General features: G+C 42.7%; 1 protein-coding gene across 1 annotated transcript in view; it reads left to right on the top strand.

Moving 5' to 3' along the window:
• Positions 1 to 7,090, top strand: part of LOC103368511 (pleckstrin homology domain-containing family O member 1-A-like) — a 25,158-nt gene extending 18,068 nt beyond the window's left edge. Inside the window, exons 4-10 of the mRNA XM_008296914.1 lie at positions 2,525 to 2,629; positions 2,782 to 2,883; positions 2,968 to 3,273; positions 3,923 to 4,020; positions 4,166 to 4,328; positions 4,433 to 4,545; positions 6,289 to 7,090. Of these exons, the coding sequence (XP_008295136.1) occupies positions 2,525 to 2,629; positions 2,782 to 2,883; positions 2,968 to 3,273; positions 3,923 to 4,020; positions 4,166 to 4,328; positions 4,433 to 4,545; positions 6,289 to 7,090 (1,689 nt within the window). The remainder of the gene's footprint in view (positions 1 to 2,524; positions 2,630 to 2,781; positions 2,884 to 2,967; positions 3,274 to 3,922; positions 4,021 to 4,165; positions 4,329 to 4,432; positions 4,546 to 6,288) is intronic.
• Positions 7,091 to 20,088: the final 12,998 nt, after the last annotated feature.

A 20,088-nucleotide genomic window follows, 5' to 3' on the forward strand; every position in this document is an offset into this window, starting at 1 on the left:
CTGTAGTTTGATGAGCAGAATGTCGAATATTGAAATAAACTCTGGATGCAAAGAAAATAAAAATGGTCCTCCTCTAATACTCTGCAGCCTCTTTTCTCCTGAGTTACCATAAACTATGGTCACCTGACTATCAGAAACACTAACTCTACCCTTATTAGTCCACAAACATCAGATGATTCGTAGCATGAACAGTATAATAAGAAACTAAAGTAGGTCATTTGTTAACTTTGGTAGTTTTCAAACAGCTCCAACAGAATGAAGAATTTCTAAAATTCAGATATGACTTTTGTTTTTTTGTGTGACATCCTCAGATTTTCACTGGTCCCATCTTGGTCTATAAAACGATTATGAAGGTGCCGCTGTCAGACCCTGGTGTTGTCGTTGTTGTGTTTTACTGTCAGTTCTTTCTCGCTGCGTTCGCGGCAGTTAGTCCAGATGTGAAACTGAACTCCGTCCGTCCTCTGAGTGTCTTTATTCGTCTCCTCCGTCCTCTGCGCTCAGAGATTACATCGTCCTGCTTGACTCACGCTGCCGCCTCATTGGTGGAACTCCTCCTCCACCTTCCTCAGGATTGGTTGATAGGATTTTGTATGACTCCCCCCTCCTCCCCACTCTGCCCCGGCTGCCCTGATTGGCTGAGCCTTGTGTTTTTTTTTTCTCCCTCCTCTGAAAAGGTTTAATCTGCAGAATCCCATTAGTCCGTCAGAGGACGAGTTACAGCAGTAATCCCTGAAACACTTTCACATGTCCGTCTACCTCGCTCGCCCTCTCGCTCTCTGCTCGGCTCGGAAACGAAGCAGAGTTCGTAGAAGATGCAGAGTTTGAACTGCAGAGCGCCGGCTGTCAGAGATGATGGGAATGAATCGTGACAGTCAGCAGCTGTTCGTTAGTATCGAAACCTGCTGCAGGGAAAGTCGCTCTGTTTTCAGCAAAATAACTGTCAGACTAAAAACACGGAGTTAACATCAGCATGCAGTGGATATTCAGAACTGAATTTAAGTTTCTGAAGTGAAAATAACACCGAACTAAAAGCTGTAAATAACGCGAGAGCACACAGTCAGCAGAAAAGCATATTCATGTGACTAAATAATGATTTGAGAACACAGACTAAATCACTTCAGCAAAAATTAAAAGCTCAACTCAGGATAAATTGATGTCAGGTCGTATCTCACAGATCACAGCTGTAGAAACGGAGATTATTTCTTCAGTCGGAAACCAAAGACCAAAGAGCGTTCGTAGAGGATTTTCAGTTTAAGATGCTTGAACTTTCTGTGGTATTAACTCAAATGTTTGCTCTGTTTTTAGTTTCAAAGTGTCACATAGAGCTTTTACCTAAACACTGCCTCCTGATTTCTTTCTGCGTTAAAGGTTTGTTGTGAGTTTTATTTTTGGCGCACATATGCTCATACTTTTCATATATTTCTTGTGTGTTTTCTTCTTTGTTCTTATTCATCTTTTTAATATTGCTTCGGTGTGGAACAGGTACACAACGCATGTCATTGCACGTTGTACCATGTATAACTGTTTGTGACCAATGAAGGCCTTGAATCCTTGAATCATTGTTCAGTGAATGTGGATGGAATTTTCTAAATTTATTTAAAACTGAAAAACTAAATTCTTGACTCAAACTGTCTAAACAGCCACAAACCACTAAGGTTCTCGTTTGTATGTTGTTTTATTTTCTGTGATTTTTGGTAATTTGGATGAAGCAAAGTTTCAAATAAATTCAAAGAAGAAAGTGAAGCTCTGTGATGAACCAAAGCACAGTAATGAAACACAGAACATAAAGGCCTGTAACTCAGATCCACGACACTGTCTGATTTCTGTTTTTTTCTCAAATTAATATTATTTGCATTTAAATGACGGTCAGGAAACACTGAAATTCCTAAAAGCCCCCAAAACCTACATATCTCTGAACTGACCTAAATAAAGGCTCCATAGTAACTAATAGACTCAGAATTATAGAGAACTGTGTCTTTTCCATTATTAGGTTGACAGTCTGTTGGCTTTTTTTTTTTTTTCGTTAGTGAGTAGATCAGTTCTGTTATTGCACGAATAACACTTGTAGATGTAAATGCATTGATGCAAATAAGAAAAATATTCAGATTCTCGAGAGGAAATGATATTTGGATATTAAAATGGAGCGACAGCCCTGATGATGAACACGACTGATGGTTTCACGTTAGAAACTGAGAGTTTTTTGAGCAACATCTAAACGTCAGGCATTGAAGTTATAAACGGCACACATGTCTTGATCAGCAAGGAGGCTAACGCTCTCAAAGAGAAAGTTAAACATGTTTGATGTGTTTCTGGTTTTGGCGTACACACTTTTTGTAAACTGGACGAAACTTCTTTTGTGTTTTTGGGATGTGATGCTGCTAAACGCTGCTGAGCTGAAAATCTTCCTTGGTGGAGGACGGTGATCAGTGATGTCGGCTTCACTCTTCTCTGCGGTTTCCTTTCAAATCATTGCAAAGTACGTTTAATAAGACATCCAGTGTGGTAAAAATGTGTTTCTTCGCAGGTTCCCAACCTCGTGTTCCTGGCGGTGAGTCCCGAGGAAAAGGAGTCATGGGTCAACGCCCTCAATGTGGCCATCATCAAGGCCAAGAACAGAGTGTTAGATGAGGTGTGGCCTTTTTGTGTTTGTGGTAAACTTTTAGAAAAATGATGAGTGTGGTTGAAGGAAAACTTGTGGTTGTTCACAAACTGGACAGTCTACATTAGATTCAATGAATTCTGTTATAAAATTCAACAGTCAGTTCATGTGTTTCCGTCCAGGTGACCATTGAGGAGGACAGCACGCTGGTTCATCCCACCAGAGACCGAGCTAAGATCCCTCACGGCCGCCGGCTGCCGACCAGAGGACACCTGATGGCCGTGGTAAAGAGGAAACCATATCCTGTCTTTCTGTCGTTCTGAATCAACGTTATCTTTAGTAAAATTGCCGCTGATCCGTCTCCTCAGGCGTCCACCTCCTCTCACGGCATGCTGACCCTCGACCTGGTGGCCGAGGAGGACGGCTTCTGCCCCGACTACGACGCCGACTCGCAGGAGTCCTGGGAGAACAGCTTCCGGGTCGACCTGCAGACGGACGCCGGGTGTCGGGGGGTCGGAGGCCGACAGCGAGCCGGGACCGACGTGTCGAAGCTCAGGGTGACCTCCAAGGAGCCCAAGGTGAAGACGGGCAGTCTGCCCCGGGGGAGCGAGCGATCCTGGGGGAAGCAGTCCCATCTGGAGGCCTCCAAGGTCCACAAGACGCAGCAGGTGCAGGTGAGGCTTCTCCATCCTCATAGATCAGCAGTCAGTTCGCTCTCATGTTCACATCCTTTGTTCTAATTCGCTCTCCATGTATTTATGGTGTAACACACTGCAAATGAAACGAGTGACTTTCCCAAAAAATGGTAATTTCTGCTAATTCACCGCTCTGCAGATGTGCTCTCTGTCTCTCTGTGTAAACAATAGCTTCCAGTGATTGGCTGCTGCTCCTGCTGTGCAAGAGCCAATCAGATAGAGCTGTGGGTGGGACATTGCTGGAGACCAGAGAGGGAAAAAGCCGGCTGCATCAGAGCCAAAGTGGCACATTCCATATATTTTGCAATACCTGGTCAATAAAAACTAACAATACTGGTCATCTAAAAATCCCACATTTTGAACTCAATAATGTGTTAGGCTGATAATCGGTTGATCCCCAGTTACAGCCGAAATACAAATTCAAGCTTAGATTTCTTTGTTTTTTGCTATAAAACGGCACGTCTCAGATGAGTAGTTGAGTTTGTTTTAATCGTTTCTGATGAATAGTGTAAATTTTGGTGACTTTTAAAAATGAAACACGCCTTTCACACCTGTGGAGGGTTTCTGGGGTTCAGAGGATCGAACCAGTAAATGAACTAACAAACCTGAACTGAGTCTTTGCTCTCAGGTCCTCCAGGCTCAATCTCGGACGCCGCAGCCGGGGAAGAGGTTCAGCATGCAGGGTCGCAGCCGCTGCGCCTCCATGGATGAAGTTCTCTCCTCCAGGTACTGAAACACAGAAAACAGAAACAGCTCCATAACCTGAGCAAAAACCCAACCAGCACCTTTAAAAAGCCCCTTTGTGTTCCTTTGACCTTACTGTCTGCGCTTTGTCATTCTTCTGCGGCCTCTTCCTCGTCCCTCCCTCCAGGCCGGTGTTGATCCGGTCGGAGTTGCGCTCGGCTCTGAAGCGCTGTCCGACCGAGGAGGAGGCGGGAGGCGGAGCTTCGTCCCAGCCGGTCGGTCAGCTGCAGAGCCTCATCGCCCAGAGGATGCAGAGAGCTCAGGAGCTGCTGGAGGAGATGAGGCTGCAGGTCCGACTGCTGCATCCACTCACTTTATCCATCATGTGTGTGCAGAGATAACAATGTGTACTTTAAAGAAGGTGGAGGTTAAGATGTGACGTTGTGATCGACAGGAGCTGCAGAAGGCCAAAGCAGAGAGGGAGCGAGGAGGCAGCTCACCGTACCTGAAGGGCATCGACTCCCCTCGACTCCATCACCTCAGGGGCTCCGACTCTCCTCACTCCAGGTTGGTCGCACTCATACTTACACTGTTAGAGAAATGTTTTTTTAAAAATTATATTTGGGCAGCTCTACTGTCAAATGATAAAAAAATATCAAAAAGACAGAAAGTTTCCACAATTAAAACACATTCTCTACATGTGGTCATGTGTGTTTTTATGGCTTTAAATGCTTAATGAAGGATAATCACATGTAAAAACTATTAAATTACCTAAAATACATCATAATGTACATGTAATGATAAAGATAGATGGACAGATAAATATATTAATAAATTATATATAACAATAAAACCTGTATTTTAACTCGTCACCAGTGCTTTTAGATAAAAACGCTGATTAATTCAACATGTTTGTTGTAAAAACTTCTGTAATTATACAAAAAAATCTCCCATTTAAAAACAATAATGTAAAATAAATAAATAAATTCCACAACCAACATTTATTTTTTTTGGTTATTTGTCACTAATTGTATCAAACTTCCAAAAATTTCTTCACAGCAGTAATTCATTGAATTCAACTGTTTCATCTATTAAATAAAAGGAAATATTTGTGAAATTAAAATAAATTTGTGAATTTTTATATTTAAAAAATGGGGGGGCAGAGGGTTACATTAGACGTGTAAATTCACTGTTTTTTGTAATCTTCGTTTTTATATTTTATCATATTTCAGAAATGCAGAAAAATAATCTGTGGATTAAAAAGAAAAAAAGTTTTCTTTAATGTGTTGGATCACAAAATACCTTCAAAGAGGAAATCTACAGAAACTTCAATACAAGGTTAAAACAAATAAACTGAGAGTTACAATGAGTAAAGCCAAGTAAAATAATTCCAATAAAATGGTAAAATAAAATAAAAGTGCTCCATATAAACGATGTAAGAGGCGTCAGACCCGCGTCCACAGGTCTGCCTGGTGGAAATACAGAAGCATATTTCATGAAACTAAATAAATTAATTGCTATTTCTTAAGGTCTGCATGTTTTTATTTATTTACTAACTTTATTAGTAGAATTATAAAATTGCATAGTATGAAGCATGTTATTCCTCCAGCTCTCTTTTCTTTGGTTGGTAGAAAAAGTGCAATTTGAAGCTTAATTCGGTAAAGTTTTCCTGATTGAACAGAACAAGACAGATGATTAGTTTAAGAATGGTTCTGATTTTTTCTGTCTTTACAGTTTCTTCAGGATAAATTGTGTTTCTTTTAAAAGACATGAAGCCTTTCAGACCTGCTGGCGGGTTTTAGGGTTCAGCGGATGAACATCGTGTGCTTGAACTATAAACCAGATGTTCACTGCAGTGGTTGGTGTCAAACTGCTGCGTTCTCTACAGGATTAAAGGGTTTCAGTTCAAGAAAATGCATAAAGAAACAAGTTAGTACAAAGTTGTCAGGGGAGATTCTTCTGGTGTCTCTGAGGACTTGATGTAATAAATCGCACATGTAGACAGCAGCGCATTCTCAGACGCGCCGTCCACAAAGACTTCTGGTTTTATTGATGTTTTTCAGGGAGTTAAAGTTCTGTGGTTGAGTCTCTTAGATCATCAGACTAACGATGTTGAGGCCTTGAATATCTGCAGCTTTTTTTATTTCAAAGTACGTCACCATCGGTAAGACTGTTGTGTGGTTTCAAGGATGTTTGTAGAGAAGGAAACCCTGAAAGGTGAGAGTTCTGTAGAACAAGTTAACAAGCTGGATTTTACAGGTTTCCCTGTGAAGCTGAACTCTGTGTTTAACTGATCCTTGTCGTCCTCAGCAGGTCTTCAGGATCTTCGAGGAGCAGAAGCAGCGACTCCCCTCGACTCCGAGGTAAAGACTCTCCTCGCCTCAGAGGTCGAGAGTCTCCTCGGTCCAAAGCCAAGAAGAATCGCTCCAAAGGGACCGACTCTCCTCGCTCCAAAGGATCTCATTCTCCCGCCGCTAAAGGCAGCGACTCTCCTCGACTGAAGGATTCGCCTCGACTGGCCGACTCTCCTCGATCCAAGAGTTCAGACGCTCCCAAACTGAAGGCGTCGTCCAGCGTCTCCTCCAACAAGCTGGAAGACTCTCCGGTGCAGAAGTCGCCCGAGTCTCCGCCGTCCGTCAGAGGCGCCGACTCCCCTCAGGTCAAAGGATCCGATTCACCGCGAGGCAGCGAAGCCGACTCCCCTCGTCCAGGCAGCAGGAAGGAGTCTCCCTGTCAGAGCCAGAACTCCACGAGTCCGTCCGGATCCTTCGAGTCCTCGCAACCCAAAACCCCCGACAAACACCGCCTGTCCCCGCCGCTACCCACCACCCAGCTGTCAGAGGAGGACGAGGAGGTGGAGAGGACGCGAGCCGAGGCCGAGCGCCTGCTGGAGGAGGCCGTGTCATCCTGGAAGGAGGCGCAGGAGGTGCTGCAGGAGGTGAAGGAGCTGCAGAGTCAGACGCTGCGGCGACAGCGAAGGCGAACCTACGAGAAGATGACGTCGTCTGCTGCAGCGGCCGGACTGCCAGCTGCGACCTCGGCAGCGGAGGAGGACGACACGCCCACCTCGCCGACATCACCGGAGGATGACGACGAATCAGAGACGCCTTGACGGGGATTTTTTTTCTTACAGATATTTATTCATTTTTGAATTTCCTCAGCGGAAGTAGCAGCGTTTTGCAGCATGCTTACAGAGACGGGTTTGTTAAATTTGGGACTTTTTAATTCTACTTCTGAACTGATTTCCATCTTTTAATCCGGTGACGGTGAGCACTGCAGCCAGCCTGGATTACATTGAAAGCAGTGATACAGTTCTTCCCAGGAGGTTTAATGACTTTAATCCTCCACAGTGCACTACAGCCAGACGCCCTCTCACTCCTGCTGCCCTTTTATCCACAGAGTCTCCCTGAGTGCCAGCTGAGCCACATTTAATCAGAGCAAACACAGTTTTAATGGAGAGGCCTCCCTTCACCTTCTCTAACGGTGCTGCACGTTTTCCTCTTTCTGCTGAAAGTGAAGCGAATCGCCTCTCTGTTGGTGTCAAAGACGCGTTTTTGGATGAAGCTTTGAAAGATTTTTTCATGTGAAGATGTCAACGTTTATACGGAGAAAACTTTTTGAATACGACACAAACACGCGGTCACTGAAGAGCACTATGTTTCCTACTGAGGGGGGAGTTTGCTGTGAGTTTCTTCTTTTTGATTCAGACGGACTTCTAATATCCTCACTGATTTATCTGCTGATCTGTATTTAAGTCTTCTCGTGTGACCGTCCGTCCCTGCTTTAGTTGTAGCCTTGCGTGTAAAACGTCCGTCCAGCTCACTGGTGGTATTTTTAACCTCAAAGGATTTTTGCAGTGAGTTTTGTGAAGCTTCAGCCAAAATCAGGGAGTTTAATGTTGATCACCATGAAGACGGAAGAAGCAATAATGAACTCAGCGAAAGTTTTTACTTGTTGTGGGTGAAACAAGACTCTCTGTGCACTATGGACTGCTTTTGTTTTCTTTGCATTAACTCGACTTCGGTAAAACTTTGAAGAAGCATGTTAGCACAAAACTGCAATCATGAAGGTTTAATTTGCACAGTTTCTACCGAACAGATGCTGGATATTTAAACATCCACCAACAATGCACTGGATTTTTAAAAAATCCTAATAGAAATAATTTTTTTGTGATGCGTAACCCTTAAAATGTTTTTTTTTTTTTATATAGAATTAATACCAGCAAATGTCAATTAAATATATAAACATACAGTTACATGAACACGAGGTCAAACGTATGAGACACAAGTAGCTGATTAAACCACATCTTGCAGACAAAGTCTCAGTGAGGGCTGCACGATTATATTGATCAATAATCGGGATCATGATTATTTATCACAATTACTCATAGATGCTTGGGACAAAATACTTTTATTGCACTTTCACTTCTGAATAAACAGAGCGCTGCTTTCACTTCATGTTGTGCTAAACTCCTGCTTCAAGGTATCAAAATAATCTTCATCTAAATTCATCACATAAAAATATAAATAGAATTGTACCCAAAATGCATCACTTTCTGAACATCTGCTTATCGATACGCTCCACTCAGTTACTGCAGCACGTCAGACAGATGTGTGACCAGATATGACTTTAGAAGGATTTACCTGAAGCGGAGCGGTTTTATCTACGTGAAAAGTTTTCTACGAGCATTAGAACTTACTTGTGAAAAGCCAAACTTGTGATTAATATTTGATTAATTGTGCAGCCCCGGTCTCAGATATATGTGATCAAGTTTACAAACTGACATACACGCGACTTTATGTACTACATAGCGACTTTTTGTGGACACAGAATGACATTTGTTGCCGGCATAAAGCAGGTGGTGAAATTTATGCATCGTAAACACGAATAACAAATTCAACACGTTGCTGAGGAGCCGACAGCAAAATGCGTACGTTCGTTTATGTTTGTTCATTTTGAAATCGACACGTCACATAGACATAAATGAATTCACATGTCGAGAACAAAAGTAGGTGATGAAACATGTTTCATTGATGGATAACTTTCTCTTGATGTAGTTCAAAGTTTACATTACGTTGAAATCATTGTCTTTCCTCCGCTGACATGTGGCTCCATGTGTCAGCCGGTTAAAGATGAAGCTGCAGTTGTGTCACTGATCCAGCTTTAACAGGAGTTCATTACAGAAACGCAAGAAATGCACTGGACAAAAATATAAACGCAGCATGCAGATGGTCGCCCTTTCTGACTCAGAGAAAAAGTTTTACTGGTATTGCTGTGGTTAGAAAAAAGATTCGATTTAACTAATTGTTCACAAAAAGGTTCGGAGCTGCTCAACTGATGACAAACTCTCGACCACTGAGTTAGTCGACAGTTTAGACGCTCCTTTGAGCAGTGACTAAGAAAGGCCACAACAAAATCCAGCTTTATTCAAATGACATAATGCCACAGATGACAGGACGAAGACTAGAACGATCTGTTGGATGCTGCAGTAACAAGGCACCTGAATGTCCACAACGCCAGCATTTGTCATCTAATGGCCCCTTACGGCATTTTACGACAGGACCAGAACAAGAGTTAACAGTAGTCCCCTCCCTACAACCGTGAAAACATTGTCTGCACCTAATTTGGACGATGCCTCACTCGGATCCTGTCTGTTCCTGGATTTCAAACCGAACCACCGTGGCGGTTCTTTTGGAAACCTCCTCTTTTATCCTATGAACAGTTCAGCAAAATGTATCTGAAAACAGTTCAGGCAGAGACAAGCTGTGCAGTTGCTGAGATGGATCACTACTGCTTAGTGTAAAAGTTTACTAGCGGTTTCCAGAGGCGTCGGATCATGCTTGATGCTCCTCATTTGCATAAAATAGCCTAGACCTCATCTTATGCAAACGAGAAGAGAACAACACTGCGTTACCAGAATGCGTTGCAGGGGGGGGGGGCTCACAAAGACGGTGAATGGGAAGCACTGAGGTGACGGATCCTGCAGACGCATACCGTAAGAAAGCTTCAGATAGCACAGTACGACACAGCTAACTGCAGATAAAACGTCGCCAGTAGAACCCTGAATCATCACTAGTCCATCTTCGGAAATTGTCTGCAATCAACTACAGAGACATTAATGAAGCTGTAGGTGTGCACAACCAAAGAATATCAGCTCAAACTGCAAGGAATCGCCTGGAAAGGAAGGAAGGAAGCTGGTTTGCGATCTCATTGCCCACAGCAAGGTCTTGAAGTAACAGCAGAACAATGTCGTAATCGGCTCCAGTTGGGCGTCAGCCAAACGGAGGCCTGTTGAATCTTATTTTCAGCTGCACAGAGCAGATGGTCCGTTTGGCGTCATAGATAGGGGCACCGTGAGGATGTCAACGTTTGTATGGAGAGTGGCTTATGGAAGTGGAGGAGCGATGGTCGGCCCATGGACAAAGAACAAGTCTGCATTTCATTCATGGCAATCTTAAAGCCCAGCGACATCGAGATGAAATTGTAGGCATCCCTCCTTTGGCTACCATCACTTGACATCTCAAGAGGACAACATGTGTCCTCGTGTCACCAGAATACGCACCGTCCGTCTATAGCAGCTGAAAACGTTCCAGTCCTACCAACACCTGTGGGACTCCTGTGCGCCAAAATGCCTGCCAACGTCGCCAAACCCTTCAAGATAAGTGGAGCAATTTTCCACAAGTATGTTACCAGGAGATACTTTAAAAAGTGTAAAATAAGGTGTTCTAATGTCAGATTTACATAAAGCAGAATGATTTAACATTCCAGAAGCAACATCAACAACCTCACCTACTCTGTCATAGTTAGGTGGCGTTACATGATACAAACACTGGACGCATGCTTGGTTGTTTCATGATGTCCACTCATTTGGAACAACAAATACATATGTTAAAAAGAAAAGAGAGAATTTAATAAACTATTACATGCTGTGTTTATATTTTTGTCAGTATATTTATAGCACATAATCAGCTGAATCCATTTGTTCTATCATTGTGTTCCTAATAGTAGAATTAGCACAAAATAACTTGTTTTATTCAGCAATAAAATCGAAACAGTTACACATTTTTACAACTTTAATATCTAATGAAATCAATGTTTGCTGCAGCCCTCTTATAAAACCTGCAGTTTTATTTAAGACTTCGTGGAAATGTGCACAACGAGCTGCCGATGTTTTAATGCTGCTCAGAAATCGGCTGATAAACGTCAGCAAACTGTTTAAAGTCACATTTTGTAATATTCTCGTTGATTTATGGGATTTTTTGTGTTGGTCGCTGGTGTCACGATGTTTGAACAGTTTTTGGGTGTTTTTGCACATTTGTCATGAGAGCATGCAGGAGAATGCGCCGACACCGAACGAGCGGAAACACGTTACGGATTCTTTGTGTTGTGAGTGACGTTGGTGAGAAGATGTTGAACAAAACGTGTTTATTTGGATTTACGTTGAAGTTGATGCACATTTAAGGCGACGCTCAGTTTACAATGAGACCGTGTCACCGTTAACACGTGGAAACAAGTTCCTTTCAATGTTCTTTCTTTGCTTACTTTATCTGACTGTAGATCTATATGTTGATGTTGTTTGAATTACTGTATACAGCAATGCATTGTGGGTAAATGGCGCCAGAACAAACACGGTGGATTTTCTGTTTGGAGCATCCAGAGCTCGTCTTCACATGCAGACTAGAATAAGCTAAGCTGCCGGTGAGGTGAGAGTCTCCAGCTGCGGCTTTACGGTGGATTGAACACTCCGAAGTGTCGAACACCTGAGCGGGTGGACTCGTCTCACCTCACCGGCTCAGTTCTTTCTTGTTTGAATAAAAAAACGTCTTGAAAGTAAAATATAACACCGGACGACTTCTTACTGATGTGTGCTCTTCTTCTTTCTGTGTACTGTGTTGGCTTTTTGTAGTCGCTGGAGAACTCGTACTTCCTGTTGGGCCCTGTTAGTTGTTGTTTGCTACAGATAGCTCATGCTAGCCCCTAATGGCTCCTGATAGCACCTCTTAGCTCATTTTATCTAAAGCTCCTTTATCTCCTTTGAGCTCCAGATAGCTTCTATTAGCTCCTAAAGACTCCTGAAAGCAGCTGACGGATCCTGTTAGCTCTTGTTGGTGTGAATCTTAATTTTTTTTAATTAGTCAGGTAAATTTATATTTTAAATAGTACTTTGTCAGATGAACTTTTCTAATAAATAATATTTTATGGTATTAACCTTGATATTTAAACTTTTCAACTAGTCAGATATCAGTAATCTTATTCTGTTGTAAAGCCTTTTGGCTCAACGTCTCTCAGCGTCTTGACTTATAGTTGGTCATTACCTCAAACTAAGGTCTGTTTACTTGTAGTTTTATAGAAGTCTGTTCTCATCTATTAGCACTGGTTTTTGTTGTCATCTGGACAGCGGTTTGATAATTACACTTCAGGCCAATTGCTCCATTTATTCCGCAGCACCGTTGGCCGACATCAGTTACTGAGGACACTCACACAACCGTCCCAGACCTAACACCAAGTCTTCACCCCGACATTTAACCTCACAGGGGCTTTTGTTGTGTTTCCTTGTTGCAGTGTGACAACAGCACGGCAACACAAACCCACAGAGAGGCAGAGAGTGGGTCAGTGAGCTGTGATGAAGAGCTGAGCAGATGTAGGGCAGGACAAACAGCATCGCTCGATTACACAGCTCCACCTCCACACCAACACACTCTCATGCATCGCTGTGTGATCATGTATGCATGCGTGAGCATTTCTTGATGACTAATCTGCTGCCATTATGCGTGCTGCATTTGCGTGTCGCCACATGAAACCCCTGAAACTCCAGATTAAAGGAACAGTCCGACAGCTTCGTAAACCTCCTCAGGTCTTGCGATGTTTGCAGGACTTTATCAATGAGCTGCAGATCAACATGCAGATTTGTATGTCATGTCTGTCTGCAGGGCAAACAGCAGCATTTTACTATTTAATGAAGCATTTTATTGTCATTTATTCAGGGTGTGGGGCTGCTACCACTATGACTGTCTACATCAATATTTGACACTGATGCAGGGTTTTTAAACCTTTTTTCTGAAACATTTCTGTTCACTGTAACAATTGTTTCTCCTCAGCGTCACTACATAATATTTGTGTCATGACGTCAGCTGTTTTTGACTCCAGTCATTGGTTGGCTGCCTGCATCGCTACAGTTTGAGATAATCGGCTGCAGCAAAGTCTGACTGTTCAGTGTAAAAGCTTGCAAAGACGAAAGCAGAAAGTTGCTCTCAGAGCCGAGTAGAGGTTACTTGATTTTATAGAAATGTTGCTAACCTGCTAACAGTTTGTCTTCAGTGTTTGGATTTCATGGACACATTCTACAGGGTCAACTTGACAGAAGAGAGTCCAATTTGAAGACCTTGGAGCCATTACTGTGTCATGTGTTGTGGACCACCAATGGCCAGAGGACATGAAGCGTCACAGAAGTCTTTGTCATGGGGACTCTTTGCAAGCTAAACCCCCACAATGCTCTTTGCAAACATGGAACTGTTTGTAGTTCAAGTCATAGAAAAAAAAAATAAAGGCTAGATGTTCTCTGCGCTGCCGGCCAATGGAATCATACAGCCACACCGGCGGCCATCTTGAAACGGTACGCTCGCTCACCCAAAACATTGTGTTGTAGTGCTGCATGTACTTTTTAAATAACCATAACTTGCGGAATTTTCTACCAATTTTCAAACGGTTTGGTTTGTTATAAACATCAGAGGTGTAGTTATAACACTGCACTTATGGATAATTATGTTACGCTCTCACAGCCAGCAACAATTTGTATTTTAATTATTTTGTATTTTATTTGTATTTTTGTAATTTGAATTGTCGCCACGCTAACAACGATTGCAAGAAACCAAACCGTTTGTAAATCCGTCAAGATTTCAGCGAGATAAGAGTACTTACGTTTGTGCAGATCACTCACCTTCTTTCACGTACCACAGGTTCCACCAGAGAGCTTCCCCGTATCAAGATGGCCGCCGGTGATCCTGTTCGAAACGTCGCCTTAAGACATCTAGACTTTATTATACATATCTATGGTTCCAGTGACCACCTTCTCTAGTTGTGACAGTATGAAACAGTTAGAGGCTCCACCTGGTGGCGCAACATGGTACTACAGCAAATCTACTTAACGATAAATGACTCCTCCTGATTAGGACGTCCCTTGTTACAGGAGCACTGGTAGCGCTGCTAAAGGAGACTGCTTTGACGGCGATAGTGGCCAAATTTAAACGAGGCACAGGTTTTGAATTTAATAGGCACAGTGTCGTAACTCTTTGATCGACACTATACTAACAGGTATACAAATGCAGGGTAACGTTAGCTTCTGTAAACTACCTGATAAACCGTCACAGTGTTCCTACTGTGCAAATACGGAACTGCTTGCCTTCCCTGGTCACTACAGTATTGAACAGAGGCACAACCAAATACTACAGTTTATCTACAATACTGGCAACTGTTATCAGCAGACATTAAATATAATTTGACAACAAACAAAACTTGCTCAAGACATCCTTACGTGCAAGTGTTGCAGGATCACGAGGAGCGGTGGGAGTGCTGCCTAAGTAGACTACTTTTAAAGGCCAATGTTAATAAGGCACAGATTTTGATTTTTATAAGCACAATGTCATAACTTTTTGACCTCTGTGCTAACACGGCAGGTATCCAAACAAGGGTTAACATTAGCTACTATAGCCACACTGTCCTAACACGGCAGGTATCATCGCCATTAACGTGAAATCTGGCCGGCGGCATCACAGTTTGTTCTTTAAAACGTCAGGAAATTAATTCAGAAGTGAGGAGGGACGGGGGAGAAGGAACAAAGTGGGGGAAAGAGGAGCGTAATGAGGAAAGGAAACGAGGAAGCAGGATAGTTTGTGAGGAATAAACGAGGTCGAGGCTTTGAACAGACGCTGCAGGGCTCTGAGTCACAATGATCCCCTCCCCCTCCTCCTCTGTAATCCCTCCTGCTCCAACAGTACAAACTGTAACACTGACCTGGTACACCGGGCCTCTGAGCGTGTGTTCATGTTCATGTGTGTGTTAATAAAACATGTAATAACCCCCCTCCCCCCCACCGCACACGCAGAAGAACCAAACCAGAAGCATCAGACGGCGGCCGAGCGAGCATGATGACACAGAGAGAGAGAATCGGTGTAAATAATTTACTGGACTCTGATGTGAACACGAATCAGCTCCACTGTTTCTGTCTCAGTAAATAACCCAGTTAAAGCTCACACACACTTACACACCTAAACCTCAGGGCCAGATTCACGACCTGCAGGGCCCCCGGACCAAACGTTTGCCGCTGGGGGCCCCGGATTTTTAATTATGATGAAAAAAAAAACACAGAGATACACAAAAACATCCAGTTCTCTGGTTTCAGCATCTCTGTTTCTGTCTCCCAGTGAACCTAAATTTTCTCTGTTTCATGACATTTTAAAGTCTGTGTGTCATTTCTAAACATGTCAGAAAATAATGTCTCAAAACACAAGTTGTGTTGAGAGTTGCACCGTTTTTTTTAACCCGCAGAACTTCAAGAAGTTTCAGTTTTTGCTCCTTTTTATTCACTGTGGGCTCATTTTTCACTGCAACAAAAAATCCTGCACCTCTATGGAAAAAGAACAACCAGGAGAGAGAACTCAGAAATGTCTTCTGTGCAGTGTAACACAGTTATAAAGCCATAAATAATCATTTAAAAAAAATATTGAGATAAAACAAAAGTTGAATTTCTTTGATTATTTATTTTGCAATTTTTATTTTGATTTTTTAAATGGAATCTACATGTGCAACATTTCTCCCAGTGTCCACAGCTGCAACCAGCACTGGAATAAATAGTGACTCTACAGATGTTTTACTGGTTAGATTCTCATTTAGTCTCCTCTCTGCTCTGTGTAAACACTGCTTGCAGTTCAGCTGAAAAGTCCAAGAACTGTTGGTTGCGGCTTTACATTTACCTCAAGCAACACAAAAGTCTTTCTTTGGTTTGTTTGTTTTATAAATCTACTTACAGCAAATCGTTAGTTTAGGCTTTTATTATTTTTTTAAAAATGGAACATGTAGTGCTAACCCACGCAGTTGGTTAGCACTGTCGCCCCACAGCTAGAAGGTCGCCGGTTCGCGTCCCGGTGAGGACACCCGGGATCTTTCTGCGTGGAGTTTGCATGTTCTCCCCGTGCAGTGTGGGTTCTCTCCGGGTTCTCCGGCTTCCTCCCACAAGGTAAAAACATGTTGAGGTTAATTGGTGATTCTAAATTGTCTGTAGGTGTGAATGTGAGTGTGCTTGGTTGTCTGTCTCTAAGTGTAGCCCTGTGATAGACTGGTGACCTGTCCAGGGTGTCCCCTGCCTTCACCCTGAGTCAGCTGGGATAGACTCCAGCCCCCCTGTCACCCTGGTGAGGATGAAGCGGTGTATAGATAACGGATGGATGGAACATGTAGAATAAATTATATTTTTGATCAAATATGAGGCTTTTAGGCTTAGATTTGGTTTTCTGACAAAACAGCATCACCACTGATGAGTAGTTCAAGGACTGCTGGAAAGTTGGAATCCGACTATTCTTTCAGCTTTGGCGACTTTCAAACCTCCTGGTGGGTTTTGGGCTTCAGAGGGTTAAACTGCTTTTGTGTTTAGGACTTTCTGGGTTATACTTCGTGTGGCGCCTCCCTCTAATGCTCTATCATTGTATGATATGATATTAGGGATAAACTGGGCCTTAATTTAAGACTTTTTCTCATGTATACGGTTTACGGACTCACTGGAAAAGCTGGCTGACCATCTGCTGACTCACCTCACTGCTCTGAGAGGCAGCTGCAGGTCATCAGGTGTCCTCCAGGTGTCCTCGGATCTGATCCTGTGGAGCCTGCACACCCTGCACATCGACTGGCAGGCGAGACCTTAGCACCATCATCAGGACGAAGAGGAGGAGGTTCAGTAGCAGTTTGTCGTAGCAACAGAACTAAAAATACTTCATGTTTATTATCATCTCGCGCGCACACACACACACACGCACACACACAGAAAGCAAAGGATGAAGGCGACTACATGACATCATCAAATCAGCTGCAGCCGTGAGGTCAGAGTGATGTCACTGACCCGTCCTGCTGATCATCAGTGTGTTATTAAGAGTGTGTTTTAATGTGTGTGTGTGTGTGTGTGTGTGTGTGTGTGTGTGTGTGCACGTGTGTATATCTGTGTCTTATAAAAATAACATGACGACCAAAAGGCTTTTAGGTCGGAGGGCTTAAATATTTTAGAGGAGCTAAAACACGAGACGACAGCATGCTAACACACACACACACACACACACACACACACACACATACAACACGTTAACACACATACAACACATTAACACACATACAACACACACACATCAACAAAACTCAATTAGACACGTAGGCTGGTATTTTTAAATCGACTGCAGTGCTTTTTCGGTTACAACTGAATCGCAAGTCTGTGACCAACACAACCATAAACTGGTTTTAAAGGAGCCCTCCCTGCCCTCTGACCTCCGCAGCCTCCCAGAGCTCCCAGTAAAGGTGAGGTCACGTGACCTTTCTACGATGAGCTGAGAGTCCGTGGAGCAGCTTCAGGGCAGTAAATCTGCTCCACAGGGCGACAATAGGAGTCACAATAAAAAGGGTTGTTCATCTGCGGTTTCTAAGTGTTTTTGCTGCTGTCACATTTTTACTCACTGTGGGCTCATTTTTCACTGCAACATAAAAGTCCTGCATCTCTATGGAAACAGAACAACTGTGACTAGAAGGAGAGAGAATTTAAAAATGTGTCTGTGCAGTATGACACAGTTATAATAATGCCAGAAATTGGAGAAAAAAAGAGAGAAAATTCTTGAGAAAAAAACAAAAAACGTGCAAGTGTCCAAACAAGTTACCAGCACTGGGAAAAGAAAAGGTGGCTCGAAATACTGGAGATATTTTACTATTTATATTTTTAACTTGCTTCCATACGTGTCTCCTCTCTGCTCTGTGTGAACACTGTTTGCAGTTCAACTGAAATGTTTTTTGAGTGACTGTTTGCTGCAGCTGAGTCATGAACGGCTTTAAGGTTGTGCCGAGAAGTATGATATTTTATTTTATTTTATTTTATTTTGTAGAATACGATCAGAGCAAACAATTTTTTGGGGCAAACTTTTTAAAAAGTCATGTAGAATAAAAGTATTTTAAGCTTTTATTTGGTTCAGTTTTCTGGCAGAACGACACGTCACAGATGAGCAGTTTCAAATCTAAATCCTTTGATTCTATTTTCACTGTTTTTTGACAGTTTTTAAGGGAAACATGCCTTTTACATGTGGAGGGTTGAAGTGAACACGTTGACTTGGGAGCCCCTAACCAACATCTAACCCCTGCCGTCCTTCACCACCTCACTTTATGACCTCCTCTGATTGGCTGTTGGACTCGGCGTCTGACTGGTTCTCTTCAGGAAATCAATCAGCAGCCCTCTGATAACTGATGGCTCACAGCAGCGCGACATCACGTCCGCCTGAATCGATCGGCTGATTGATTGTTGCCGCTGCAGCTCTGATGTCATCATGGCTGACCTTGTGCTTTTCATGCAGCAACTGGATGTAAACGTAGATCAGAGCTGCAGCATAAGTCAGAGTCCAGCGCGTCATTAAACATCGTCTTAATGACGAGTCTCCGGCGATCACGTGACCCTCGGTGACCAATAGGAGCAGCTGCAGCCTGTGACTGACAGTTTGAAGTGTTTTCTCCTGGGAGGAGTTCAGACAGGAGGCTCCCGGGGGAGGCTGAGGGGAGGCCGAGGGGAGGCCGAGGGGAGAGGCCACAGCTGTTGCCTCCATTAAAGGACAATTTAACAGTTTGATCTGTTTTAATGTCACAAAGACAAGGAGGTGTCAGAGGTCAGGGGGCAACCTCCTCGTCTCCTTTCCTTACTCACTTGTCTCCTTGCAGGAGCGAACACAGAATGTTAATTTATCATCATAAATTAAATATTATGAATACATTATTCAACTCTAATCAGCCTGAAACGTGAACTAAGTGGTTTCTAATGCAGCTGTGAGCAGATTTGTTAATGAGTTGTTTGACTCCTGCTGCTGCATAAAGTGATAATAAATGAAAACTGTGTTTGTCGTAGAAGTTATAAAAATGTCCTTCAAGCTGCTTACGGCTACATTTTGGTGTCATTGAAGTGTCTCTTGTTATAATTAATGTGACAGTAACAAGGATGAACCATCTGAACCTGAAAACTCAGACCAATCACACCATTTATTAAATGGACCAAACTGTTGCCTTTTTAACTTTCTCTTAGGACAGGAAGCTTAAACTGAGATTTCATCAAAATCCTTTATCCTGCATGATTCTTTTTCTTTTTTAAACAATCAAAAACAAACCATTTCCCCGAACCAGATTTGCTAAAAAAAAAAAACCTAAATATTCTGCGCTGCTTGATAGAACTATAAAGTCATGACTCAGACTCATCTGCCACCAACAGTCATGTGACAAATATTCAGGATTCTTTGGCTGAACTGTTTCACACAGAGCAGAGAGGAGACACGTATGGACACAAATTTAAGATAAGAATAGGAAAATAGCTGCTATTATTTTCCTGTGTTGGTGTCACCTGGAAATATGTTGTGCATATTGATTCAATTTTCCCCCCATTTTTGGGAAGTAATCAAAGAAATTCAGCTCTTGTTTTTATGATCTATGACATTATAAATGTGTCACACTGCACAGAAGACATTTCTGAGTTCTCTCTACTTCCAGCTATGGCTGTTCTGTTTCCATAGAGGTGCAGGACTTTATATTGCAGTGAAAAACGAACCCATAGTGAGTAAGAATGTGCAAAAAAATTCCTGTAGAAACTGCTTGGAGTATGGAGGGTTGATTACGTGAGTTTTTGCAGTTTCACCAAATTGTATTTCAGAGGCCTTCGTTAGAACACAGTGAATCTAAGATCAAACCTAAAGTCACAACTGATGTTAAATTCTTTAGATCTAAAACAAAGACAGAAGAACAAACTGTCTGCTAAGATGTTGGTGTGAATTCTGCAGAAGAAACAGTCAAACACAGACTGCATAAGGAAGCAGTGAAGGAGATGAGGAGGAAGGA

Source organism: Stegastes partitus, unplaced genomic scaffold (assembly GCF_000690725.1).
Source record: "Stegastes partitus isolate 25-593 unplaced genomic scaffold, Stegastes_partitus-1.0.2 Scaffold1166, whole genome shotgun sequence".
NCBI lineage: Eukaryota > Metazoa > Chordata > Actinopteri > Pomacentridae > Stegastes > Stegastes partitus.